Consider the following 27,625-nt stretch of genomic DNA (forward strand, 5'->3'; position numbering starts at 1 on the left):
TTGAGGGGGTGATACAGAGTTTATTGAATTAGATTTTTCTATTTACAACTGAGATCACATCTACATACTATTTTGCTAGTCTACATGTGTACATTATTTCTAACGAGTTTAGACTTAACGATGAATGGGCTCAATCATACAAAAATACACACACACACTCACACTAATTGTTTTAAAATAGTAGTGCATACATTATACTCCTCCTATAAAGCCAGCTTTGATTAAAAACCGCTAGTTTCAAAGATCAGTCTGATTTTGAAGATGAACCAAGATACACGAGGTATGATTCTAAAATCTATCTTAGCCATTTTGTACAGTTGCTATCTTACTGGACTATAGTATATATTTTTAAAAAGGACACTGATGAGGGGCACTATCTGGTATTAACTTTAACCAGACAGCTGACTGCCTCCTCCTCCCCCTCAAAACCTTTGGCCAAGAGTTCTCCACTGTGAAGACTGAAAGGACTTGGTGATACTACAGCAGCAGTCCCATTATGCTTGGAGGTGACAGAAGCAGGGCCACGTCAACCTTTAATTCTACCACACTATGCAACTCACAAACGGTTCTGAGATTAGAACATTTACCGCCGTACGCAAAACACTTATGGACACGGAGAGCTAGAACAGAGGGGAAAAAAATGTCATAGGTGGGTAGGTAAGAAGGTAGACAAATGAAGAGTCAAGCTGCTCTGTCCAACACCTGTGTATGTGTGCTTTAACTAAATGAACTCAGGAGGCCAATAGCAGTGGACCTGCTCAATTCACCTTCCAAATCAGAACAAGACTGAAAAGCTCAGGCTTGAGTTTTCTACTATGCATAGGCTCCGCCGGTGATGAGGAGCTCATAAGCAGGATCTCTACTCCTTCTGCACAACACGATACAGGCGCACAGCATGCCCAGCAGCTGTAGGAAGAAAACAATGGGGAAAAAAGGCTGAAAATCCTCTTACAGCAAGTGTGTATTTCTTTGTTGGCAATGGAACTGTTTCACAGTTCAAAGATCTCAAATCATCAAAAAGATCACGACCAGTAAGCAATTTCTAATGAACACATTATCCTTTTAGGAACTAAGAACCCAGTTTTGGCATCCCTGCTGCATATCTAAGAATAATCCGTGAAGCAAGCAGAATATCCAGGCTCTTCTAGTGCCATCCCCATCTTGATCCAGACCAGGGCTGTATAAAAGTGTGCTTGCTGTACTGATGGCAACAGTCCGTAACTGAGCCGTCACATATGGTAGCCACTAGCCACATGAGGTTCCTGATCACTTGAAACGGAGCTAGTGCAACTAAGGAGTTGCATTCTTTATGGTATTAATTTAAATTCAGGTGTATGTGGCTAGTGGTTACCACACTAGACAGCAAAGGTCTAGAGTGGAATGATCAAGACTACATATGAGGAAATCTAATGTTTATCTTTCACACATCTGGATTTTGGGGAGACAGGCTTTATGACAATCCACAGAATGAAAAGCCCAATATATGAGTAGCCCAAAAGCCCTATGCAGGGGGAACCAATCCTGATACCAAAAAGTGTGGTTTGAAGGTTTCTGTTTTGCAATTATTTTTGAAATCCAGGACAGCTGTGTGATATTATGTACATATTACTTTTTAAAGGTCACTTTCTTCATCATTTTAATAGGCCTAATCCTTCTGTGGTAGCAAACTGGAGTAGTAATAAAGTCATGCCATGTTATTTTGGATAAGTGAGAGGATTAAGCTGGATTAAAGAGAAACGAGTCTAGAATTTCTGACCTGCTTTCTTACAAAATATAAACGGTTATTAAAGAGCTAAATAAATTAATGTGCTGTTCTAACTTTTCACTGAAAGCGAAAGGTCCCAGTTATTTGATTTTAAAAGGCAGGGCCCTTTGTACATACAGGGGTCAATCTAATTTCAACAGAATGTATCCGATCTATAACTAGACACTCAAAGTCTGAAGTGGAAGATTACTAATGAGACCCATGGACAGAGACAAAGGAAGTCCTCAGTCTGAATTCTCCATGATGAAGTCACACACTCCAACTTCTCCCCCTACTTAGCCTCTATTCTACCTATTTGGGATATATCCTTCCTGCTTGAATTCATCAGTTTCATTATAACAGCATTTGCTCAGTGTTTACTAATGCAAAGTACCTTAAAGACATTTTAAAAGAAGATATTGTTGAAGTTCACTATATATCTTAAGCCAATTCTAGACATGTTTAGTATCTAATTCCTAAAAAAACACATTTCCATTCACTGTACATCAAAACATTTTTAGAACAGCTATAAGATCAAACACAATTATGTTCCCAGGCAATGTTAAATTGAGCAATAAAAATGCTAAGCGCTGAAATTATTGATTTGGTTGGGAAAAAAATCTCTTCCCATTCTCATCTCCTCACATTCCTTTCAGCTGGTTAACTTCTACTGGAGTCAGCACTCTCAAAATGGGGTCTGAAATAAGTATCTTTTTTTCTTGACTTTAATTAAATCAACTTGTACTGATTTAAAAACAATTCAATAAGCTTGATAAAATCCTACTCATGCCTGGAAATGACTCTGTTTAATAACATTAAATACTCCAATAAAAATTAAAAAAAAAATTAAGTGCTACCCAATAACTTCTTATAATGCAAACCTCATCACTAAGTATTACAGGTTCATTTCCAAAGCTTTGCTACATTAAAATCTCATTGATTATTGAAGTTCTCCAACAAAAGATTTAAAAATATCACAAATGTTTTAGCTCCAGTGTGATTTCTTAGAATGAAACTTATCCCTACAATATTCAAGTCATGAGAAGTAATCTGCACCTAGTCCAAATATAACACCCAGCCAACAGCAAAAATGATTACTAAATACATAAGCAAATGATTAAAAAAACTGACTGCCAAGGATTAAAATGTTCTATGATACACAATTCGATACACAATAGATGGCATCATGGGGAAGTAGGTATTTTACACAAGGTAATTAGAACTGGACATTGGAAACACTCTTTTCTGAGAAAAATTTAGAAACACCTATCAAAAAGTCATCCCTATTCTCTGACCCCTCAACTTAATGGCTACAAATTTTTTGCTATAGATTTTGCACATACATACAGAGGGTATTCACTACTTGCATTTTGGTAATAGCAACACTTCCATAGGTGCCCATTAATGCAAATAAATTATGAAGTAGGTAAAAAAATAGAATACTTATAGGTAGCCGTGGTTAGCATATTAATTTGTCTTCAAGAAGGTACAAAAGGTTACATGTATTATTCCACTTATATAGTATTTGTAGAATGATGAAGTTCTGGGAATGGAGGACGGATTAGTGGTTGCCAGGGTATGGGGAGGAGGAGTGGGAGGGAGGTGGGTGCAATTATAAAGGACTCTACAGTGTTGTAACTGTTCAGTATCCTGACTGTGGTGGTGGTGGATACAAGAACCAAACAGGTCATAAAATTGTACAGAACTGAATACACATATAGAAATGAGAAATCTAAATAAAACCAGTGGATTGTCTCAATGCCAATGTCCTGGTTGTGATATATAACAGTTTTGCAAAATGTTAACCACTGAGGGAAACTGCAAGACGCATAAAGATTCGGTCTGCAGTATTTCTTAAAACTGGAGGCTTCATACAATTATCTTAAGAAACAAAGCAGAAAATTGCATCCTATCAGCTTCTATTTGTATAAAAAATATTTATGTGCTTGTTTAACCACAAACTACTTTTGGAAGGATATATAGGAAACTGGGAACAGTGGTTGCCTCTGCAAGGAGGGATTCAAGAACTGGAGCCAAGATTTGAGCAGGAGTTTCACCTATTATTAAATATTTATCATTTGAAGAAAAATTTATCAAGTGGGCTTTTAAATTAAAGAATTTTCAAAAAGTTAACAATTAAGATTAATTTTCCCCAAATTGAAAAAAAAAAAAACAAAAACCACAACTTAGCTACTCAGGAATTAGCTTTGGTTTTAAGTTTTTAAGGAAGAATTACTTGAAATATTTTTTTCAAAAGATGGTCAGAATTAAGCCACTCAATTTTAACTATCTAAAGGGCCCAATCCAAAGTGCTATTTACATATGTATTTTAACTCATTTTAATGAATTAAAATAGAAGTTAGAAGAAGCAGGAAGGAAATGGCAGTCTCAGCCCCCTTCACACTTGGCATACAGACCAGAAAAAAGCAGCATGGCCTTGGGAAGCAGTTCTCTGTAAAATTTTGCTCTTGATCATTCCATCTTAAGGACGTGACAGCATTGTGAGACTCCAAGGACTGACAATTTCCATTTTTTCCCATACTGCCTTTGTAGAGAGCTTTACCTGCACCTGATACTTAGAAGAGCTTGCCAAATCAAAAATCTAGATTTTATTATTATGACCAGACTGTTGAAATATAAACTTTATAGCTGATTATTTGTACATTTAAGAGGCTGGTTACTATCAAAGAAGTGAAATATCTTGCTGATTAATAAACTAATAGTATAAGGAGTGTGCAAAATCTTTAAAATCTCATTCTCTTATATTTAAAAATCCTGTTGTAACAATTAACCAGCACTTTTCAGGTTTTTTCCCCTTGATCATTTTGGTCCTATCCAAACCTAGACCACTTAACAAGACTAGAACAAGGGTGGGCCAATGTTTCATAAAGGGCAATTATAGTAAATATTTTAGGCTCTGTGAACCAAGACACAAAATTAGTCTCTGTGGCAACTACTCAACTCTGTCACCATAACACAAAAGCAGCCATGGACAATACATAAAATGAGCGGGGCTCACACCAAAAAAGGTGGTGGGCAGACTGGCCCACGACACTCAAACAACAAGCTCTTATTGGTAAATTAACTTATGAGAGAATTTTATCTTAAATTCACCTTTATGTCTTAGAACATTGATGAAATGTAGCTTAATGGTACCACAAATCAAAATCAAAGGAGACAGCACTTGCATAGTTTTGATACTCACAATGCTACCAAAAATCATCTTTCTTTACCATTAAATAAAACGATTTATTGCAATAGCTCTTAGAGCTTCCCCACTTAAGAACCTGAAGAAAAACGCTAACAATTTTTCAATGCTATTACATTTTGTATTCCATCCAGCTTAAAGTGTCAATTTGCTGTCGGATTTCATAACAGAATTTAGGAATTTAATCTTTTGAGAATCTTAATTCTTCAATTTGTAATCAGAGGCAGAGCACACATGGAGACAAGGTTCAAGATTTAATGATGGTCCTAAGTCATGCTATCCTTGCTCTTCCTCAATTTCAAGGTCTTCAAAACTAAGGGAACAGGGACTGGAGAATCTCCAAGCATCCTTCTAGTTCTTTCTCTATCACGGTAAATATAAAAGCTCATTGCTCTTTGAGCTGTTTCTGCCTTCACCTAGGTTTTCCATATCCTGGGCACCAATCTACACCAGATTCTGAATACCAAAAGTTTAAACATTTACAGGTACTCACACATATTAGAAAATCCTTTTACTACAAATGGATGTTTTTTCTCTTAAAACTAAAATTTTTAAAATTTTTAAAACCACTATGTTTCAAGTCTGCAAAAGTTCTCAATCTCTGACTTAGTTTTGTGGAACTTGAAACATCAAAGCTTTATCAGATATTATTTAAGCCACAGTGATTTACCTATAAAATGGTATAAGAAGGCATATTTAAGAGACTGGTTAGAATGTTTATTAGTCCCCACTGAAAAATATTTAACGAAGAAATATTAATAAGCTGGTTAATAAGCTCAAGTAGATGAGGGACATATTTGAGTGTTGATTTTTATTAGCCTTCTATATACATTTTGCATACTTCATGATCATAAGCATCATAAACTTCTTAAGCTTTTCTGCTGCATGCTAATATATGCAGCTTTATTACCACACATAAAGTTATTAAAAATGCACAGATCAGGATTTCACTTGGGTAAAGACACTACCTTCATGTTTCGTTATTTTTAGCTAAATGACAGTGTTTACACAGAGAAAATATGAAATACATCCCTGCTGATCTACAGATTACTGCTACACTGAGCCACAGAGTAAATGCTTAGAAGGGCAGAGACCATAGCAAATAGAGCTAGGCTTTTTAATCAATAATTTCAGAGGTGTTTGAATACCAGCAAAGTAAACAATCACCTTTTTGCCATTTTAAAAGGCACTTCCTACTAAATACACTAGTTTCTGTTCAAATATACAGAAAGCAGACAAGCCAAGCAACTTACATATAAATTAGCAATTACATTGGTTTATCTAGCAATTAAATGATATAAAAACTTTAACACATTATTGCCTGGGTGATTTTTGCAGAAATAAATTAATGCCTGTGGTGTTGATATGTCTCTGGTCAATAATGTGCTAGAATAGATTCTCTGGACCTGAAGCACGTTTCAAGAATATACTAAAAGAACACTAAGAACACTCTGAGAACTAGATCTGATGCAAAGGATTTTCAATCATTTTCAAAATGTTGTAACATTCCTCTAACAGAATTCCTAAGATAAAATATATATACCTGAGAAACTAGGAATGTAGGTAGTTTATCTGGGCAGATAAATAGTCATCTTCCTTATTTGTTTTTTAGGTGGGTATGAGATTGAAGACTGAAGGCAGGAGAAGGGGATGACAGAGGATGAGATGGTTGGATGGCATCACTGACTCGATGCACATGAGTAAGAGCAAGCTCTGAAAGTTGGTGATGAAAGGGAAGCCTGGCGTGCTGTAGTCCATGGGGTCACAAAGAGTCAGACATAACTGAGCGACTGAACTGAACTGATGAGGTATAAAGGATATGTGTGGGTTTGTTTGTTTTTGATAAAGTGAGAGGTGATTAAAACAATTACCAGGTACTTTGTACAAGCTATTAATAAGGGGGGAAAAAAAAAGACTGTTTTCACTGGTAGGAGCTGGGACAGGTACCCTCAGCTGCCAAAAAGACACAGGACATTTCCAGATATGCCAAGTGGTATGACAGACTTCTTGATGCCAATCTGTCTAAAAAAACTAAATCCACATATACTAGGGCAGTTAAACCTCAGTTTTTACTTAACAGTCTTTTCTGTAAAATGATAAAGTTGCTCCTATTAATGTAAGAGACCAGTGTAGTGCCAGTTCTTGATGTATGTATATTAACATATAAATCCCTTGGAGACAGGAAGCAAGAAATGGAAAGAGAAACAAAAAAAAACTAAAATAAAGCTTTCCATCTCCAAGCTAAAATAAAGCAGTTTGATTTTTTTAACAATTGTGTGAAGTTCTACTAAAGCACCTCCCAAGAATACACTATGACAACAGTCTGTATTTTGAACAGGTCACTCACTAATCAAGTCAAGAGAATAAAATAAGAAATCCCCCGTCCATGGTTTCCCCATCCAGATCTCTGGCTTCTGGGATCATTCTGGGTCTATGTCTGGAGACAGGAAATAGAAGATGTTGGACACTGGTGTCTGTACCTCAGTCACTTCCAAGTTATCCATATACACAAAGCTTAACCGCACTTGGTGGTTAAAAACCACTGGGTGTTGACACTGGAGAATCAGGACACTCTGATAACTCCTTGGCTAGCTGTGCTTACCTGAATAGCTGCAAATGCCAACGCTGCCCAGATAACATGCATCATGATTTCTTGTAGCTTCTTCACAACTAGAGCCTCACACCCCTGAAACACCCAAAGTCATCTTCATTAGTCTTTTTAAAAAGGGAAAAGCTGCAAGGTCACACATTACTACTCACTGGCAGAAACAGAAATGACAAACAGCAAGAGGGAAAAAGATAATGCACTTGAAAATAACTTATATTAAAATTAAATGACATTAAAGGCAAGTAAAAGAAGGTAGAAAAGTTCTAGGTAGAGATAATTCACCAAGAAAACAGGTTACCAGGCTAGATTCAAATGCTAGTCAAGAAACTGAACTTACCTCAGCATAGAGATCAGCGGGGTGGGCCAGGCTGCCATTACAGCTGCTGGCTCTCTCTCTGCAACAACTAAGAGGGACGCTCTGGTTTTTGGTTTCTTTGAACCAGTCTGTATTTTCCCAGTCTGAATAGTTGTGAATTCCACAACAGTGCAGCTAACAGAGAAGAGAATAGAGACATCAGTCCTCATAGAACACAAGGCCCTGTGTTGAACTTCAGAGTTCTGTGCACTGCAGAGCTTTAAGCTACTTTAGACCAGGGATGTCCAAGAGTACTTTCTGCAATGACAGAAATGTTGTAGGTCTGTAAGCTCAGTATGGTAGCAACTAACCACACGGAACTACTGAGCACTCACAATGTGGCTAGTGTTGACTGAGGAAGTGAATTTTTAACTTTAATTTAAACTGCTACATATAATTAGTGGTTCTAGACCCTCTGTCTGAAAAATCATATTGCCAACAAGGGGTAGTTTATAGCTAAGAAAAAAATCTTTAATTTTGCCTGTTAAACATCTGATTCTGAATTAAATATTATATCGAAAGATAAAGTATTTAAAATCTTTTGTCTGAAACGTCTGGGATTTACTCTAAGTTATAATTAGCAGAAGACATGTGGGAGTAAGAAATAAGATGAGATAGATGAAATAAGATTGGCAAAAACTCGATACATTTTGAGGTGAGTTTATGAATACAAAGATCTACTAGATGATTCTACCTTGAGGTATGATTCAAATTGTCTACAATAATTTTCTTTTTTTACGGTTTTGTCTGTTATCTTTGCCGGTCTTATCTTCTAAAGGTATGTGAAAGACTTCTTACCTCCTCTAAAGTTCATTTGGGCTCTCAACTTTCCTGTGACATAAACCTCTCGCTCATTATCACACCTTTAGCTAATTATTTTTGAGGAGGAAGGGCAGATGCTTCTTATGGCTATGCTAGGTAATGGTGGAAAAAACTTTTCAAGGGTGAAGGTAAAAATACTGGACTCATTATGCAGCTAACCATAGCTATTACGGTACACTGCTAATTTACACAGTAACAGAGCTAAGTTCAATGTTGACTCAATAGTGACTGGTTCTCCAGCTTCAAGAGAACTCACCTGTCTCTGAACATAGTCAATGGCCCGGCTAGCAGCATCAGGGTTGGTTCCATTGTAGGTCTTATATACCTTCTGAATGCTGCGATCAACTTCATTTTCCACCTGAATCAAAACAAAGAATCTAGTCCCTCAAAAATATTGGTGAAAGTAACATTAGTGAAGACTCCAGCTAAATGCCTAAATGGCACATATGTAAAGTTTCAAGATAGTGCTATGAATTTCTTGTAAGAAAAAAAGTTATCTCCCTGCCTGCCTTCGGGTAGACTCAGGTAAAATGTCAGACATATTACATTAGATTAAAAGCAATCAAAGAGATGACTGTGTGCAAGATGGCAGGCTACCTATTTATGAAAGAGGGAGAAAGCAGTTGAGCCTTGAGATAAGTGTCCTAGATTATAAATATATCACCTCCTTTTTCAAATGGGGTTCTTAGAAGACCTACTCATTTTCCTTTCCTAAGGAGGTAAAAATTAAACAACTTAAAAAGCACCCACAGGATACTTTTGGGACAAATACCAATATTACATTTTACTTATGTTTATTTAGACTTGGACAAATATGCAAAAGTAATCAACAGATCTAAAAAAAACGATCAGGAAATCAACTCTTCAAAACATATCACTGCCAACAGAGAGGCAACTAAAGTGTCATTTAATTAAGTTTGCTTGTACCAGATTCTCCTTACCCTACTTCTAAGATGATGGGACCTATTTGGTAATTTTATCAGTCATGTGGTTAAGATCATAAAATTGATACCCAGACTGTTGGCAGGGGTATGATCCATTGCATTCTTTTTTATAGCATAGCTGTCTGGTACCTTATACAGCAATGGTTAAATAGTAAATCAGCCTATCATGTCTTTGACTCCAAACCATAAGTTACAATGAGAATAACCCCAAGTGCACTCAGAGAATAAGCCTAGGATGCCTTTGTATCGGTTCTATGTTGTTGTTGTTTAGTCGCTAAGTTGTGTCCAACTCTTTTGTTAATGCATGGACTGCAGCCCCCCAGGCTCCTCTGTCCATCTGATTTTCCAAGCAAGAATACTGGAGGGGGTTGCCATTTCCTTCTCCAGGGGATCCTCCCCATGCAGAGATCGAACCTATGCCTCCTGCATTGGCAGGCAGGTTCTTTACCCCTAAGCCACCAGGGAAGCCCATAACAGCTCTATAGTTTAATTTAAAGCAGCCTATTAGCCTTAAATGCTGCTGTAGGTGGAAGGCAAAAGTGGGCAAAATAGAAAGAAAAGGGGCAAGAAAAGAAGAAATGACCAGAAAAGAGGAAAGAAGGACAAGAAGGGAGTGGCTATAGTTGTCTTGGTGTTTGTGTTGGTAGGGGCCCTCGTTCCTCAGGAACAAGTTGGAGGGTTGCAACCCCCAGTATGATGCATTTGAACTGTGGTGTTGGGAGAAGACTCTTGAGAGCCCCTTGGACAGTAAGGAGATCAAACCAGTCAATCATAAAGGCAATCAACCCTGAATAGTCATTGGAAGGACTGATGCTGAAGCTGAAGCTCCAATACTTTGGCCACCTGACTCGAAGAGCTGACTCATTGGAAAAGACCCTGATGCTGGGAAACACTGGAGGCAAGAGGAGAAGGGGATGACAGAGGATGAGATGGTTAGATGGCATCACCAATTCAATGGACATGAGTTTGAGCAAGCTGGGAGATAATGAAGGACAGGGAACCTGGCATGCTGCAGTCCATGGGCTCACAAAGAGTTGAACACAACCAAGCAACTGAAAACCAACTCCCAGTAACCTTCTATGTCTAAGACCAAGGCATTTTTTCCTGCAGAGGCAATGGAAAATGAAATCCTTAATTTAGTTCTTCTAAAATAGAAATCTGGGAATCTATGGACTAAGGAAATTTGAACAAATTTCTCAGCTGACCAATTATTCATTTGTAGATCATTCTACAGTCAAGGAGACGCTCGTTCCTTGGAAGGAAAGCTATGACAAACCTATGACAAAGACTGAGATGGCACTAGTGATAAAGAATCCACCTGCCAATGCAGGAGACATAAGAGATGTGGGCTTGATCCCAGGGTCGGGAAGATCCCTTGAAGGAGGGCACAGCAACCCACTCCAGTACTCTTGCCTGGAGAATCCCATGGATAGAGGAGCCTGGTGGGATACAGTCCATGGGGTCACAAAGAGTCAGACACGACTGAGTGACTACCACTTACACTTTCTCATGACAAACCTAGACAGTATACTAAAAAGCATTACTTTGCTAACAAAGGTCTGTACAGTCAAAAGCTATGGTTTTTTCAGTAGTCATGTATGGATATGAAAGTTGGACCATAAAGAAGGCTGAGTGCCAAAGAATTGATACTTTCGAATTGTGGTGCTGGAAAAGACTATTCAAAGTCCCTTGAATTCCAAGATCAACCCATTCAATCTTAAAGAAAATCAACCCTGAATATTAGTTGGAAGGACTGATGCTGAAGCTCTAATACTTTGGACACCTGATGTGAAGAGTCAACTCAATGGAAAAGAGCATGATACTGACAAAGACTGAAGTTAAAAGGAGAAGGGGGCAGCAGAGGATGAGATGGTTAGATAGCACCACTGACTCAATGGACATGATTTTAGCAAACTCTGGGAGATAGTAAAGGATGGGGGAGCCCGGCATGCTGCCATCCATGATTGCAAAGAGCTGGAATGACTAGCAACTGAACAACAACTAGAGTCATTTAAAGAAAACTGTCTACAAACTAGGGGTTTCCCTCGTAGCTCAGTCGGAAAGAGTCTGCCTGCAATGAAGGAGACCGGGGTTCAATTCCTGGGTAGGGAAGATCCCTTGGAGAAGGCAATGGCAAATCCTCCAGTATTCTTGCCTGGAGAATTCCATGGGCAGAGGAGCCTGGCAGGCTACAGTCCATGGGGTCGCAAGTTAGACACGATTTAGCAACTAAACAAGCACCACCTAAAACTAGGACAGCAGCAGAGTAACACTTTGTTATATTAAATGAGACAAGAAATCCTGACACATAATTTCTAACTACCTTTATATTCTTCAAGTGGTGGCTAAACTGAAGGCAAAAGAAAACGTTTACTCTGAAAATGAGTTTGTTCTATTTCACTCAAAACACTTAAACCACCTTTCAAAACATATAAATTACAGTAGACAACATACCTTTGCTCTGTAAACATATCCCAAAACCACAACAACAACTTCTGTGACAAAAACCAAGAGTAGGATGATGACAAACTGTAAGGAAATGTAAGGAAACATCATCAAAAATTAAATACAAATGAAAAAATAGCTCTAAATACTCTCTTGATAAAAAGCAATTATCTGAGCTAACTGCTACAAGTTTAAGACAAGTGCTAATTCTATTCCAATTATAAAGAAAGCCAAAGAGAATACGGACTTTTATGCTCAAGTCAAGCAAGTAACACAAATGAATATTCCCACATATTATGATGACACATACGGTCAGGGAAGAACTAACTTACCGTGGCAAGTCCACAGCGGCTTTCCCGGATTGTGGCACAGCAACCAATTAGCCCAATAATGAAAAGAAGGGCCCCAACAGCTATGATCACCACAGCAGGGATGAGAGTGTACACATCTTCAAAGAAGTGGTCATAATCGTCGTAAGTGATGAAGACATAGGCTCCGACATAGCATAAAATGCCAGCGGCTCCCTGTAGAAAATAAGGTCAGAGCGCTGGTAAAATTCTCCAACCCCTGGTAAACATTTCCACTATTTCTTGGCACATTAGAACTCAATGAGATTTTCCACCACTTTTAAATCTATTTGTAGACTTTTTTCAGTGAAGCTGAAAATTATTCATTAGTAAGAACATTTCTTTACTAAAGTTGAAAAGTCTTCCAAATTCCATCTACTCTTTGGTAATTGCTGGCTCATCGAGGACTGAGAAACCATTAATTCCACACATAATACGGATGACAAGAATGAAAACACACACAGACCCCAAAGGCCTTCTGTAGTCAATTACAGATCAGCACAGAGGTGAGGGCTACCCCCCTCAAATGGGGAAATCAGGACAAGTGGCAGAGTCAGGACCTGAACCCAGGTAATCTGACTCTAGAATCTGCATTTATACTCTCATCTCTTGCTTTGGGGAAAGAAAATACAATAGTAACTAATAACCATGATACATGATACCCACTTCTAAAAAATTTGCTGTCCTAGATGAGACTGTGAAATGGTAAAGCTAGAGGGCTGAATGACTAAAGAACTTGGCAAATTCTTTGCGTGTGTTAGTCACTCAGTGATTCCTGACTCTGCAACCCCATGGACTGTAGCCCACCAGGCTCCTCTGTCCCTGGGATTCTCCAGGCAATATTGGAGTGGGTTGCCATTCCCTTCTCCAGGGGATCTTCCTGACACAGCGACTAAACCTGGGGTTTCCTGCACTGCAGGCGGATTCTTCACTATTTGAGCCACCAGGGAAGTGAAGTGAAAGTGAAGTCGCTCAGTCGTGTCTGACTCTTAGTGACCCCATGGACTGCAGCCCACCAGGCTCCTCCATCCATGTGATTTTCCAGGCAAGAGGACTGGAGTGGGGTGCCACTGCCTTCTTCGAGCCACCAGGGAAGCCCACTGCAAACCCTTTAAGTCTATGCTTTAGAATTGTGTTTCTTGAACTACGTAAATAGGAATCATCTGAAGATCTTATTAAACTGCAGACTGATCAGTAGGTCTGGGGGTGGAACCTGAGATTCTGCCATTTCCAACAAACTCCCAGCTAACGCTGTTGATTTTTGAGCTACACTTTGAGGTACAAAGTTTTAGAGCACCTACCGGGAAGTGAATGCAGAAAGTCATAAAACAGCTGCTGCTGCAGACACTGTGCTCCACCTACAGAGTTTTATTAATACATACATTCTCCTCTCATATTGTCAATTCTGCTCTTGTGTCAATTTTGCCAGCACAATGCTGACAGCCCAGTGTTGCCTGCTTTTATGTGAATGAGCAAATACAGTGTGAGGCTAAGTGTTAAAACATCAGTTTAATGAATTATCATTTATAGAGCATTTTGAGGCTTTCATATAAAAAGAATTATTTCACCAATCTTTAAAATTTAACACATACAGCATTAATTTTCAAACTACAAAAGAGCCTCCACAATGATATCATTTATTCTTCTCAACCTGGAAGCAGTTTAAGTCTGTGGGACTCTGCAAGCTTGGGCATCATCAGTGTATTTTCATACACTAGGCCGGTAGAATCACTCAGATCTGGAAGGAAAAGACTCCATTTATAGAAAGTTGAGAAAGTAACTTGACTTTAAAAATAAATAAATAAATAACATGGACTTTTTAACAGACGTCAACTAGAATAATGGAGCCAATTTAAGAAACTATATCCTTTTCAAACTCTCCTCTGGCCTTCAGGAGGCCCTACTGCTGGCTTTCTTCCTATTTCTTGCACTGCTTGCTCTCTCATTCTCCTTAGGGACTCTCCTTTACCAGACAAATGTTAGTGATCTCCAGGGTTCTACCTTCGGCCCTATTTAGTTCTCATTTTGTAGGCTCTCCTTGGGCTAGCCTAGCTATGGCTTCACCAGTCACTGTGGCTCTCCACCCAAGCCATCAGCTAGGAACTACACATCCCCATCTGGAAGTCCCACAGTCGCCCTGACCTCAACCTACCTCAAACCCTCGCTGCCTTCCTGCTCACTCCATTAAATCTGCCCTCATATTTCGTATTTCAGAGCAAACAGCAGCAGTTACTTTTCCTAGTCAAATGCCTGAGAGTTACTCTATACTCCTTCTGTGACCTACCTCTATATCCCATCAATCTTCAAACTCCTTCAGGTTTCCTTTTTTATTTTTTAATAGTTTTATTTATGGCTGTGCTGGGTCTTCATTGCTGTACAGGTTTTCCTCTGTGGCTGAATGAAGGGTACTCTGTTGTGGAGCACGGGCTCCCCGGCTCAGCAGTCGTGGTACATGGGGTTAATTACTCTGCAGCATGTGGGATCGTCCCGTATCAGGGATTGAATGTGTATCTCCCACGTTAGCTGACTCTTTACCACTGAGCGACCAGGGAAGCCCCAGATTTACTTTTAAAACACCACCTGAATACTGTTAACTTCTCTTCAACCCTCTGCAATGCTTAATTCAGGCCTTACCACTGTTCACCCTAAACCTTACTTGCTCACCCTCCCTCTGTCCCTTAATATGTTCTTTATATGATCAGTTATTTCTGTTAAAAATATAAACCAGAACAAGGCATTAGCATGTTTAAAATCAGGATGAGGCAAGTGCCAGGGGCAAGGGGAGGGCGGCTGCATCAGGAGCAGGCTGGCAGCATGGCAGACAGACACACACCGGGGGCCATGTGCCGAGCCGCCCCCAGCCCCCGGCCCCCGAAAAAAAAAAAAAAGGATGAGGCAAGTAAGGCCTCTGATAAACTCAGCTGTTCCTTCCGGCTTTTGGGGCTCGGACTCCCCACCTCTCAAGCACCCTGCACTACTGAAAGCTGCTATTCCGAATGCACTGCACACTCCCGCACTTCTTTACCTCTGCTGCCCTCTTCATCTGCTCAGGACGCCTTGTCACCCATTAAGATGCAGTGTAAATATCACCTCTTCTTTAGGAAACCATTCCTGACCATTTCAGATGGGATTAGGTGCCCTTGGTCACAGACCATCCCCTACATAGCTCTAACGGCATTTATCACAAGTGTTGAAATTATAACTATATAAATCTCTGCATTCCTTTAGGGCACAAACTTTGCCTGTCCGTCTTTCAGCCCTGAACCACCATCCAGCACCCAGAGCAGCTCTTGGCACGTGGTAGGTATTTGTCAAAATTCATTGAGAACACTTCATCTCATCCCTTCCCTTGAAACTGCCCTTCAAGCTCAATCATAAATCTTTGGTTTGGATTTGCTTTGTTTCCTCTTCAGTTCAATCTTACAGATTTTAGTTCACTATTCGAATAAGATTTAGCAACTTAATCCAGCTTACTTAATTCTTAATGGCCATCACATTTGGAATACATTAGTTTACAAATGCTTTACTTACAGCAATTGAACCTGTTCAAAGACCCTCAGTTCACTGACCTACTTACTTTGGGGACATATTATTATGGGATGATGGAAGACATGAGAGAGAGAAAAGAGGAGAAACAGTTAAATAATTTGGGTGCATTAACCACAGAAGTATATGGAATACTTAACACTCATACCCAAAACTACTTTTTCTTGACTACATATGTGTGATATGCAAACATACACATATGTACACACAAACATTTTGTTACAGTAAATACTTTTAGTCCCCAAACTGAATTAGAAGAAATCCTATATATGAAGCAATCAAATTTTATCCAGTTTGTTTTCACTAGTCATCTCTCTATTCTTTGGATTCTTAGCTTTTCTTACTCTAATAGGCAACCTTCATTTACAAGGCTTGAATTAAAATAAATTCCATCTTTGAGGTGCTAGTAAAGGTAATTAAAGGCTACATAAATTTGATAGAAAATAAAACTGGAAGATATAGGTACTCAACAATTTGAAATACAGGACATTGAAGAACTATTTCCATTTTAGATATGAAATGAGTCTGAGGTCCCTACAAGGCTCACCCTTGGTGCTGCCTGGGACTGGGCCAAGCGAAACACTTCCTGTGCGGCCAGCCTCCACCCAGACAGATAATGAGTGCAATGCAAGGAGGAGATGCCATTTATAAAGCTGCCTGTTCCTTTTCTAATAGATTTGAGAGAAGTTTCTTTCCCCAGGCTGCAAACTAGTCAACATCTAAGTCACACAGTGCAGTTGAGAACATAATGCTTCTGTTTTGACAACATACAGGGCGAAGCAGCATAGTCATTGCACATACCAAGAAAAACTGCAGTGACTGCTGATATGAAACTATATAAATCAAGTAACTCATAGAGGGTGTCCTCTAAATTTTCTTCTCTTAATGACGTGTGTGTGTGTGTGTGTGTGTGTGTGTAGTCGCTTCAGTCATGTCTCTTTGCAACCCATTTTCTTTTCTTAATGACGTGTGTGTGCGTGTGTGTGTGTGTGTGTGTGTGTAGTCGCTTCAGTCATGTCTGACTCTTTGCATCCCTGTGGACCGTAGCCCGCCACGCTCCTCTGTCCATGGGATTCTCCAGGCAAGAATACTGGAGTGGGTTGCCAAGCCCTCCTCTAGGGGATCTTCCCAACCCAGGGATCGAACCTGTATCTCTTATGCCTCCTGCATTGGTAGGCAGGTTCGAAGCCCAATGATATGTATACATAGTGCTTAACAAAAGTTGTATAATAAACAACTTATGAAAGACATCAGTTACTTTGAAAATACAGAGAAGGTGTCCTAACAAGAGCTGAAGACCTAAAAACAGCAATAAACAACTGCTTTAATGACATCCAACCATCCAAATGACAAACATAGGTGGGGCGCATATAGTAAACGTAAGGAAGGTTATAAGTAATTCCTAACTAGGGACTTGCAGTCATGAAGATTTTTAACATAGGACCGGTGGCTATTAGAAAGGCTAAAAGGTGAGCAGGGTTAAATCCTTCTTCTGAAGGGTCATGCTAGGATTGAGATCTATCAAAGGCTCTGGGCTTTGCCAACAAAGCAGCTGCAGAGGGGATGAAATGTAGAACTTGGAAGCAGCTGAACTGCTTTAGTCACCACCGAGAAAATCTGAGCCTATAAGGAGGATTTGTGGAGGACAGTATACTAAAAATATTCATCCTTTTTACAAAGAAGTGAAGGGAAATTTAAGGGAAAGGCTGAAAGCTGAAACAATAGGGAAAAAAAAGAGAATTTTCTGAAAACTGTTCCTCCTTACCCCTTTTAAAAATCTGCACCAGGCCTTTAGTTGCGGCATGCAAACTCTTTAGTCTGTCATGTGGGATCTAGTTCCCTGAGCAGGATCGAACCTGGTTCCCCCGGCTGCACTGGGAGCATGGAGTTTTAGCCACTGGACCACCAGGGAAGTCCCTCTTCCTTACCCTTTAATAAACTCATGTTCTAAACTGTCACAAAATTGTAAAACCTTAGGAGAGCCAGTGCTTTTGCACAACACCAAGCTATTCCTCCAAAAATAAAGCTACCTGTTAGAAAATTTTAGAAGTATGAGTTTAGAAGCATGACACTTCACTTTATCCTTTCACCCTTTCACTCCCTACATACAAATGTAAAGCCCTTTTAAAGTAAGAAATTTCACTGTTATGTAAGATTGATTTTTCTATAGTTTAGAAACCAGTGTTTTGGTTTAGAAACTAGTTGTTTTGTTTCTGTACTTTTCAAATCTTCTGAGAGAAATGATGAAATACTATAATCCACAAAACTCCTAAATTCTTTACTTTCCTAAGAAAGAAGAAACAGGAAATGGAAGGTAGCACATCAAGCACAGTGAGCCTGCCACCGGAACAGACTATCCCACGACAGGAGATGAAAGAGCTCTGCTGTGAAAGTGTATTAGTACGGAAATTTAGAAATGTGAAGGTAGAAGCATCCCGCAGAGCATCTGGGGGAAGATAAAGCAAAGAAGAACACAAGTAATTTTCCTGCAGGACAGGGTAAAGATGAAGGGGCCATCTTAAGTCATTCAGCTAAAAGCAGAGTCTGACAAATTCTTCTCACCTGCGAACAATACTTCTCTGTGTGATTTTTGCCTCCAACAATCAATTGGTAAAGCAGAAGCGACTGGAATGTTGGGAGAAAAAATAGAAAAACTTGGCAAAAACCACTGTGTACTCCACAGACTTTGTCAGAATGCAGATTTCAAAAAGCAGAGAGGGAAAAAACAGCAGCAGAAATTCATCTTAGGTATATTTATTTTTAAACATTTAACTCAGAGCTTTCTGTATGGTCACAATAGTCTCTCATGTACCTATCTCCCTTCTCTCCTACAAGGAATCCATTGGTAATTCTATACAGCACATTTAACGTATATATATGGAATACAAAAAAAAAATGGTACTGACGAACCTATTTGCAGGTCAGGAATAGAGACGCAGAGGTAGAGATCAGACTTGCGGACACATTAGGGGAAGAGGGTGGGGTGACTGAGAGAGGAGTGCTGACATACACACCATCATGTGTAAGCAGATCGCTGGTGGGAAGCTGCTGCGCAGCACAGGGAGCTCAGCCCAGTGCTCCATGGCAACCCAGAGGGGTGGGATTGGGGGTTGGGAGCGAGGCTTCAGAGGGAGGGGATATACCTATACTTAGAGTTGAATCACGCTGCTGTACAGCAGAAACCAACACAGTATTGTAAAGCAATTATCTTCCAAGTTAAAAAAGTTATCTATTTGGCTGTGCCAAGCCTTAGTTGCAGCACGTGGAATCTTTGATCTTCGTTTCAGCATGCTGGATCTTTAGTGGCGGCTTAAGAAATCTTTAGCTGTGGCATGTGGAATCTAGTTCCTAACCAGGGATTGAATAGGGGCCCCAGCATTAGGAGTGCAGAATCTTAACCACTGGACCACCAGGTAGGTCCCTATACAGTGTACTTCTGAAAGCTTCCCCAAACTCCACCCTCAAGCCATAAGTTTCTTAAAATCACCTTAAATCTTTCATCATTCTACTACTTACATAACATTTTCTAGTCAAACATATTTGTTTTGGTTCTGACTTACTCTGATAAAATACTTCATATCTTTGAACAGAATTACTCTTCTACCAAGTCCAATGCTGCACATTTTTCTTATCGCTCAAGAAAAAGAAAAAAAAAAAGACTATAGCAAAGATTTCAAATCCTCTTAACAGAAATTAAAGCTATTTTAACCAAGAATTTGGGAAGCTATTAAATATATCATTTTCTCCATAACAAATTGGTCAATAATAAACACAAGCAGTATTCAAAGATATGTAAGGATACAGAGAGAAGAGCCCTCAGGAGTAGAAGAAGAATCTTTCTGGAATGCAATCTGGCAACACATCATTAGCCTCAGCATTTTGCACCTATTAACTGTACTTCTAGGAGTCTATTCTTAAGAAAGGAGGTCAGAAGGAAACAAAAGATTTGTACAAGGTGCATTCATCAAAATGCTACAATAGCAAAAACAAAAGATCATGTTGAAGTTTGACAGAAAACAGCAAAAGTCTGTAAAGCAATTATCCTTCAATAAAAAAATAAATAAAAATTAAAAAGAATACACACACACACACACACACACAAAGAAAAAACCCAAGCATCCAGAGATATATTTGCATTAGAGCCCTTAAATATGTTGAAGCATAATTTAGTAACACACTTGTGGTATGTTAGGGGAAAAACACACTTATGCATGGATATTTATAAACACCAAAATGTTAATACTGGTTGTCTCTTGGTGGCGAAATTATGGTAATATTAAAATATTTTTCAGTGTCTTCTTTAAAAAGGAAATATATATTTGCAGAATCATGAAAGCTAATATTTAAAATTGTATCTGAAATTGAGACTTCGTTGTTCTCTAACAAATGAATTCTTAAATCTGTCCTTAACCAAAACATAAAATAGGAATCTCTTCAATCCCAAATGTTTTAGGCACCTCTGCCAATCTTCCCTGTTTATAACTTTTCTTGGGTCTGCCTGGCTTTGACTCATCTTTATATGTTTTCTGACTACTTAACACAATTCTGATCACTTCAGTATGCATCTATTTTCTGCCATAAATATCACCTATCAAGGAGACAAGCAAAACAAAACCCTACTTCGAGATGTATAATTTTGACAATAAGCCACTTCTTCCTTCATTATCAATATCACTATCATTATTGCCATTATTCTTAAAGAAAGAATATTTTAATCCTTTAAACCAATATTACTCTGGAGATATTCCAAAGATCATGTTCCTCAATTCTGTCCTATTTTCACTTTTTCTGTATTTGACTTTTTATAACCATTGTTTATCTAGCTTAACAAAATTTTTCTATTAATCCAATTTTTATCTCCCAGTTGAAAAATCTAAAACATTCAGGCTGCAGTGAAACTGGAGATCTGCAACTGCCATAGTCAAACTATTTTAACAGCATGGAAATTAGATATTTTCAGATTGCAAGGCTCCAGGGGTCATCTGAAAGAGTATTTTCAGAGTATTTAAATATGCATTTTTCTTTGAGACTCTCTATCCCCATACCCAACTCTAACTGTAAAGAGTCAGTTATTACTACTAGAGCCTGAGGTGTTTCAACTTCATAACAGGAGTTTGCCTTTGCTTGGGTTATGTATTTAATCAATAGCAACAACAATATAAAATACAGTATGTCAGCATTTACTATAGATTTCCTTTTAGTAAGTAAAAAACAAATACATTAATGCAAATAATTTTTCTCAGCTACTGGCTCTACCAAACTATTAAAGAGGGGGAGGGAGGAAAGAGATGACATTTTTAAAGGAAGACTTGAGACTGTCCATGTGGAAGGGGGAAGGAGAGGAGCAGCTAGAAATTAAATTCACTAGAACATTAAATGATTTTGCCTGTCTGTCTGACCCTTCTTCCTATAAGCTATTAGAAAGCAGGAACTATACCTTTTGCATTTCTCAAACAGGTAAAGCACAGATATTCAGCAAGTATTTACTGAGTGAATGAGTCTTAGGGTATACTTGTTTGATGCAAGTATAAATTTTATGGAATAAATTTTTTGCAAAATTCTTAATGTTGGATCTTATGGAATAAATTCATTAAAATATTTCAAAGCATGATAAATACCCTAAAAAGGTAATAAACAACCTATTTCTTAAAAATTGCCAATTAAAGAGAGTCCTCCTACATTCCCTTTGCTTTGAGTTCTTTCAGTTAATAACTCCCAGCCACAAGGTACTTGGTCCAGTGGACAGATGACTGAGAATGCAGTAAGACTGGAAATAATTCATTTTCTTAACTGTCAAAGACAAGAAATAGGTCTCCTGTTATATACGATAACTTGCTTTTCTTCTAGTAAACTGAGAAACAACTATGAAAAAAGAAATCTGTTAGCTGAAGGTGTGCTCCAATGACATATTCTTTGTCGGAGCAGTCACTCATGAAGATGAGACTACAAGAGGTAGAGAAACAAATACCAGGATGGGAGATGAAGGGTCCAGTTTAAAGTATCATATTCTCATAAATGCTGGAGAGGGTGTGGAGAAAAGGGCACCCTCCTACACTGTTGGTGGGAATGCAAACTAGTACAGCCACTTTGGAGAACAGTGTGGAGATTCCTTAAAAAATTGCAAATAGAACTGCCATATGACCCAGCAATCCCACTGCTAGGCATACACACCAAGGAAACCAGAATTGAAAGAGACACATGTACCCCAATGTTCATCGCAGCACTGTTTATAATAGCCAGGACATGGAAACAACCTAGATGTCCATCAGCAGATGAATGGATAAGAAAGCTGTGGTACATATACACAATGGAGTATTACTCAGCCATTAAAAAGAGTTCATTTGAATCAGTTCTGATGAGATGGATGAAACTGGAGCCGATTATACAGAGTGAAGTAAGCCAGAAAGAAAAACACCAATACAGTATACTAACACATATATATGGAATTTAGAAAGATGGCAGTGACGACCCTGTATGCAAGACAGCAAAAAAGACACAGATGTGTATAACAGACTTTTGGACTCAGAGGGAGAGGGAGAGGGTGGGATGATTTGGGAGAATGGCATTGTAACATGTATACTACCATGTAAGAATCGAATCGCCAGTCTATGTCTGAAGCAGGATACAGCATGCTTGGGGCTGGTGCACGGTGACGACCCAGAGAGATGTTATGGGGAGGGAGGTGGGAGGGGGGTTCATGTTTGGGAACGCATGTACACCCGTGGTGGATTCATGTCAATGTATGGCAAAACCAATACAGTATTTTTAAGTAAAATAAAGTAAAAATAAAAATTAAAGAAAAAAAAAAGTATCATATTCTCAACTCGAATGTGCAAGATGTGCTAGAAAACACAAAACATGTATATGGAGATGTGTGACAAACAGTTTTTCTTCATTTATAATGAAATATTTCATTATAAATTTTTATCTTTTAAACAAAAGCATGAAGGTACAGCTAAAACTTCTTTTGGTAATTTGAACACATCAAATTTGCCTTAGGGCCTGTAGGCTGTTCCTTGTCTTAAATGTCTGCCATTTCCTCCAAATCACCCCAACATCTGTTCCTTCACACATTCCAGATTAAATTTCACCTCCTTGGAAAAGACTTCTTTGCCAACCTATCACATCATTCTGTCTTAATTCTCTGCATAACATATCACTATCTGTTATTTTTCTTGCTTATTTTTAACTGTCTGTCCTGTAAAGCTCTGTAAGAACAGAGATCTTCACTTTTCCACTACTTTTTCAGTAATATAAGCAAAAAGTGGGTGCTTAAACATTTGTGTAGTATCTGCTTAACAAAGCACATTTCCTTAATTTTATGGATTTACAGAGGGAAATGAAAGTTGAAACTTTTTAAAGATAAGACAAATTTTAAAGCTTAAATAAGGCTTTTAAATAGGATTTGTATTTCATATGAATGAATGATTAGTTAAGCTGCCACATTCTAAAGTTGTTTCCAAAAGCCTTTAAAAGGTGTTTAACCTTGTGGTATTTCCTACTCCAGAGCCGTTTTAGCGTTACCATGCCCTTTCATATTGATGAAAAACAACACCCTAAACAGATGTGCCAGACTAGAAATTCTGCAAGCAGGGACAAAGCTTTCTCTTACAGTCTCTATAATGCCTAAGATATGTGTGAGCAAAATAAACACTAGCCAATTGGCTCTTCTTCTAGGGTAGAAAAAGTAAAGGTAATTTGTATAACATGGGACTTAGTTAAATACTCAATTAACTGAACAGAATAAAACCTGAAATTATCAAGTACTGATTTAAACTTGTTTTAGATGAGGCCTCCCAGGTCAGATCGAATTAAGACTCTTGTCTGACCTTGGAGCAAAAGTGCAGTTTAGAGAAGAGATTAATGACTATTTATTCTAATAGCCTTCAAAATTTAGTAACTAAACACTTTTGTCTTCCAAAAATCATCATGGGTCTAGCACTAATACACTTACATTTAAAGCTATGCCACTCTGTAAAAAACAAAGAGATCCAAGTTGTACATCCCTTCACTTGTCCAAAATCACCTCTCACGCTACAGGCCCTAATATTCTGGAATTTGGTGATGAGCTCTCAATTTCCATTAAGACAAGCTTAAGAACTTTAGAAACCACTGCTTCCCCTTTGTGCCTTTCCACAGTAATTTTCTTAGACTGTACTGTCCACAATAATCTATACCAAGTCAACATTAACAACTTTGGCTGTTATATCATCTAATGCCGATTCTAAGCATTTCAAGTACATATCTATTTCCACATCACAACTCACTGAACAAACTGCCAACTGAACCAGGATATCAAGATATTAAGAGGCAGAGTTTAAATATGTTGCCAAAGCAATTAAATGCCAACATTTATAAACAGTCAGCTGATAGTAAAGAGCCAATGCAAGTTAAAAAAATCTTTGCTAACGCTGACCAGTGGTGGTGGTGGTGTCGCTAAGTTGTGTCCAACTCTTGCAACCCCATAGATTGTAGTCTGCCAGGCTTCTCTGACCATGGGATTCTTCACGCTAGAATACTGGAGTGGGTTGCCACTTCCTTCTCCAGGGGATCTTCCCGACCCAGGAATTGAACCTGGGTCTCCTGCATTGCAGGCAGATTCTTTACCAACTGAGCTATGAGGGAAACGTTGCCCAGGGGAACCGAGATAAATGTTAGAGATGCTCTATGTAGGGAATGCCTATTCTTACACTGATACATTAAGGTATTAAAAGGTGGAATGAACCACTTATAAAAGAATACACTTATCAGAACTAAAGAATGCAATATAAAAAACCAGGAAGAACAGGTTAACATGTTTTATGTACTTCCTCATAATGACCTAATTTTTTAAACTGACAAGTTAAATAGTCCAGTTTAAATGCTGGTGGAAGTTCTAAACAAGGTTAAAATCATGTTTTGGAGCAAGTGAGTCTAACACTGCCTAAAGAGCTCCTTGCTCCCTTTGCAAGTCTTTTGAAATCACACTTTGCTCTAACATCACAGGCTCTAGAGTATAGGACACCCTGGGTTTGAAGGCTGGCTCTGCCCCACCTTGGGTGTGCCACTTTAAGTAAACTTTAATATCCTCATCTGTAAGAGAAGCATAATATTCCCTGCCAAATGAGGCTGTTAGGAGGCTTTATTCCATTAGAGTGCTTAGCACAGTGCCTGGGTATAAAAAGCACTCAAATTTAGTTATGATTACCAACATCATCAGATTCCAACAGTTGGTCCCTAAACTACTAATTCTGTGGGAGACTCATCTAATATTGCTTCCTTCTTAGTTATGTTACATGAATCCTGCTCTGTGCCATTTTTTTCCCCTACATGTCTGCTTAACTTCCTCATCACAGCTCACCTCACAAACATTTTACTATTCTACTAACCTAGATAAAGGGTGTTTAACCTCAGCCTTGGCAAGAACCCACCATGAAAAGCACAACCGAAGTTCAACATAACCTTCTTCACTAAGTGCCAATAATAGTACATATACTTATATAATTTCTAAAGATGAATGAATCTTTGAATAAACTGCAATTTTAAATGAAAATTTAATTATTTAAAGAAAATGGTTCCTGTATTTCCAGTATTTTGTTTAACAATTCCAGTCCCTGAGCTTGAAAGGCCTAGAAGTCACCTGATAGTACACAGATTCTTCTTCAAAATCAAACTGGATGCCCATAAAAATAATAAGGGACTGTAAAGGATACAAAGCTAAGTCTACACTTAAGAATCTTATCTGATAGTGTTTCTCATCTGGAGATACTAGGAGATTCTTTTACCTTTTAAAAAGGCTTCTAAGTCAAACTAAAGTATAAGAAACACTGCTCTAAATGGAAAAGAAGAAATCGTGGAATCCTGATATCACGTGGGTGATCCTGAACAGTACTCTCAGTCCGGATTCTTTTCATCACACCATACCCTGAAAGACTCTATGGCAAAAGATGTGTGTGGTAAGTGCCCTGTGATGCGTAATTATTCTTTTACGCTACAGCAGTCAGGATATGAAAAGTTTCATTCTTTGCAGGGGGAGAAGGGAACTGGGTTGTAAGAAGGAAAGGATTCTTTCCAATTTAGGTATGTTTGTGGCAAAGAGGTGAATGGACGCATACAAAAGGATGGGAAGTGGAAATGTTCAAGAAGTGTCCTGAAGACTGGGGACAGAGAAGTGTGTCCAGGTGTTTAAGAACATGGTCAATCGTGAGGAAGTAAAAGATGATTTGAGGACTTTGGTTGCAACACTAGGAGAGCACCAAACTTTATTCTACTACTGAAGCTTTGGGGGAGGGGTGTGTGTTTATTTTTTAAATGAAGTAAAATGATGTGAAGGAAGAAAAGCTTTATAAGATTTATCCGGGTGCAAGGTCCAGATGAACTAGGGTGGAGAGGCTGCCAGGAATAACACAGGTTATTACAAAAGTCCCTGACGAGATAAGGACCTGAAGTAAAATGAAGTGCTTTACAAAGGGCCTTTTCTTTGGGGGCGTGTCCAAAAAAATTCATAAGCCACCTTTTATTGAAAGTGAACTCATCGCTTTCTAGATCTTGTGACACTCGAGTCATATTTAACCAAGGTTTATAATCTCAGGCTACCCACCCCCATGGCCAAACAAATAAGATTGATTTTTCTGCTCACAGGATTATTTAGCTTCTCAAGTTGAAACCTTTCCGTTTTCTGGGCTGGTAACCAGTCGACCAGTTCTCCACACACAAAGAGCTCTAAGGCAAAATTCCTCACGCCTGAGTCGGAAGCGTCCCCGCACTCTGCACCGTTTGCTCGCTTGCCTCGGGGCTGCCAGTGGAGCCGCGGGGGCTCCGGGCCCTGACAAAGAAAGCGGAGCCCGACCCTTTGGGGAATATCCTATTTCGAGCCTGATGTCCTGAAAGAATCTGCAATGTGAGCTCTCCGTCCAGCAGGCTGCTCCGGGGGGAGGTCGGGGGAGGGGGGGCTCTCAGCGCCGGGCTCCTGGCACAGAGCCCGCCGGCCGGGGCGTTGGGCCCGGGAGGGAGGCCGCCAGAAGCCCCCGAGGGTTTCTCCTCACCGCCCTCTACACCCCGAGTCTTCGTCCCGGCCGCCGAGATACCAAAGCGAAGCGGCCTCCGGGGCCAGGCCCTCCCGGGTCTCCGCCGCAGACTCCCGTCTCTCCCCCACCTCCTCAGCGCCAGCCACGACCCAGCCTGTGTCCCCGCTGGGTCCCCACCGGCGCTTCAGCCGAGGCCTCTTCGGGCCGCACCGCCGGCCCCTCGCCCTTTCCCGCCCGCTGGCCACGCTCACCCAGAAGATGAGGTTGAGAAACACCAGCACGGTCTTGGAGGAGGTGATGCCACACTGGCCCATGGTGCCGCCGGTCGGCTGCGGCCCTGCTCGGCGAGCGGGACGCGCTCACCGAGCGAGGTGGCAATGGCGACGGCGCCTCCCCACAGGGAACTGCTCGGCCTGCGAGGCGTTCACCGCAGCCCCCGGCGCCGTCGCGCACCCCAGCCCCAGCAAGCACCTCGCTCCTACGCGCAGCCGCCGCAGTCTCCGTAGGGCCCCCGCTCCGCTCCCTAGCAACCGAGTCCCGCCCCGGGACAGGCAGCTTCAGCCAATCACTCCTGTGGTGGCTACAGCGAGGCCACACCTC

At 39.7% G+C, this 27,625-nt stretch overlaps 1 protein-coding gene across 1 annotated transcript; it reads right to left on the reverse strand.

Moving 5' to 3' along the window:
* TSPAN3 (tetraspanin 3) lies at nt 1-27,625 on the reverse strand. The gene is made up of 7 exons (XM_069560145.1): nt 27,277-27,625; nt 12,459-12,650; nt 12,136-12,210; nt 8,994-9,095; nt 7,898-8,050; nt 7,555-7,638; nt 1-906 (listed from the first exon to the last, which is right to left on the reverse strand). The coding sequence occupies exons 1-7, from the start codon at nt 27,337-27,339 to the stop codon at nt 814-816; spliced, it is 762 nt and encodes a 253-aa protein (XP_069416246.1). The 5' UTR covers nt 27,340-27,625; the 3' UTR covers nt 1-813.

Source organism: Ovis canadensis, chromosome 18 (assembly GCF_042477335.2).
Source record: "Ovis canadensis isolate MfBH-ARS-UI-01 breed Bighorn chromosome 18, ARS-UI_OviCan_v2, whole genome shotgun sequence".
Lineage (NCBI taxonomy): Eukaryota > Metazoa > Chordata > Mammalia > Artiodactyla > Bovidae > Ovis > Ovis canadensis.